This window comes from Plecotus auritus, assembly GCF_963455305.1.
Source record: "Plecotus auritus genome assembly, chromosome: 6".
Lineage (NCBI taxonomy): Eukaryota > Metazoa > Chordata > Mammalia > Chiroptera > Vespertilionidae > Plecotus > Plecotus auritus.
Window position 1 is genome coordinate 104,212,507 of NC_137773.1, and position 1,904 is coordinate 104,214,410.

At 50.0% G+C, this 1,904-nt stretch overlaps 1 protein-coding gene across 1 annotated transcript; it reads left to right on the top strand.

Annotated features, from left to right (window-relative positions):
* Positions 1-600: 600 nt before the first annotated feature.
* Positions 601-1,482, top strand: LOC308251295 (small ribosomal subunit protein uS5-like; the record flags this gene model as incomplete). The annotated part of the gene is made up of 1 exon (XM_080674453.1): positions 601-1,482. The coding sequence occupies one exon, from the start codon at positions 601-603 to the stop codon at positions 1,480-1,482; it is 882 nt and encodes a 293-aa protein (XP_080530579.1).
* Between the last annotated feature and the right edge of the window lie 422 nt (positions 1,483-1,904).

Sequence of the window (1,904 nt, forward strand, 5' to 3'; positions counted from 1 at the left end):
ACCCAGGAATTGCAGGAGCTACCACTGATGATCGCAGCTGTCTGAAGCAGACCCCATGCAAGTCTCCCAGTGAAACTGCTGGCAGCCTATGTTGCACAGAAACCAGAACACCACCATCAAGATGGCGCTGCTGGAGGAGAAACATGCCCTCCTCCTTCTCTTCCTCCTTCCTAATCACATACCACAACTTCTCACTGGCAGAACCTAAGCTGGAACCCAGCTGGCAAGGCATTCTGGGGAGAAAAGTGCTCAGCAGAGGCGAAGATGATGTCCAGTTGACAGCAGACCTAAATCTCTGGACGGGAGGAACCATAGAAAACAGTCCAGTTGATTCTCATTTGCAGTACATAGTTATGTTCTATAAAGTTGTGAACACTGAATTAGCAAATAGTTGCCGGGGCTGACCAGCAGATCCTGAGCAATGGATGAATGGATTACTCTGACACAAAGTTTGCTGTGGAAGAGAGGGCTAAGGGACTGCCTGGCTAAAGGAACCAGACAGCCTTGATTGCCTGCCTTGTTAGGCTTTTATTGTAGCAGCAGTTTGAGATAAATTTTATCTTTAATATACAATCAGCTTCTTTTCTGATGAAACACCAAATGGCAGATGACGCCAGTGCTGCGGGAGGGCCTGGAGGCCCCAGGGGCCCCAGAATAGGAGGTCACGGTGGCTTCTGTGGAGGATTTGGCAGCGGCATCCGGGGCCAGGGTCGCGGTCGGGGTCGGGGCAGGGGCCAAGGCTGCGGAGCTCATGGAGGCAAGGCCGAGGACAAGGAGTGGATCCCTGTCACCAAGCTGGGCCGCCTGGTCAAGGACATGAAGATCAAATCCCTAGAGGAAATCTATCTATTCTCCTTGCCCATCAAGGAATCTGAGATCATTGACTTTTTCTTGGGGGCATCCCTCAAAGATGAGGTGTTAAAGATCATGCCTGTGCAAAAGCAGACACGTGCTGGCCAGAGGACCCGGTTCAAGGCATTTGTCGCCATTGGGGACTACAATGGACATGTTGGTATGGGTGTTAAGTGCTCAAAGGAAGTAGCCACTGCCATCCGTGGAGCCATTATCCTGGCCAAGCTCTCCATTATGCCCATGCGGCGAGGCTACTGGGGAAACAAGATCGGCAAGCCCCACACGGTTCTTTGCAAGGTGACTGGCCGCTATGGCTCTGTACTGGTGCGTCTCATCCCTGCCCCCAGGGGTACGGGAATTGTCTTGGCCCCTGTGCCTAAGAAGTTGCTGATGATGGCTGGTATTGATGAATGCTACACCTCGGCCAGGGGCTGCACTGCCACCCTGAGCAACTTCGCCAAGGACACCTTTGATGCCATCTCTAAGACCTACAGCTATCTCACCCCGGATCTCTGGAAAGAGACTGTGTTCACCAAGTCTCCCTATCAGGAATTCACTGATCATCTTGTAAAGACCCACACCAGAGTTTCTGTGCAGAGGACCCAGGCTCCAGCTGTGGCCACCACATAATTTTATACAAGAAAAATAAAGTGATGATTCAAGCCTGCTTTAAAAAAAAAAAAAAAGATACAATCAGTAGAGGAAGTAATCTTGGGAGGACACATGTGTTTATAGTGTCCTTTAAGCCAGGACACCCAAAGATTTAAGCATAAGGATTTCAGTAAACACCCGGGGGTCTGCATGTGCAGACTTGTTTGGAAAGGTCAAGGAATAATTAGGGGCACCACCTTCAGCACTCCCCTAAGTCGGAATTCTGATAAACAGGGCAGGTGGCCTTCCGCACACTTTCCTTTTCTCGGGATGTCCTCCTTACAAACTTTCCAAACAAGTCTCGTGTGCTCCCCAACAAATACTGAACCACTGCTCCCAGGGAATATATAGGATTAGGATCCTTTGAGCTTCTGGACACATTTTCATCAACTGATTAGTAC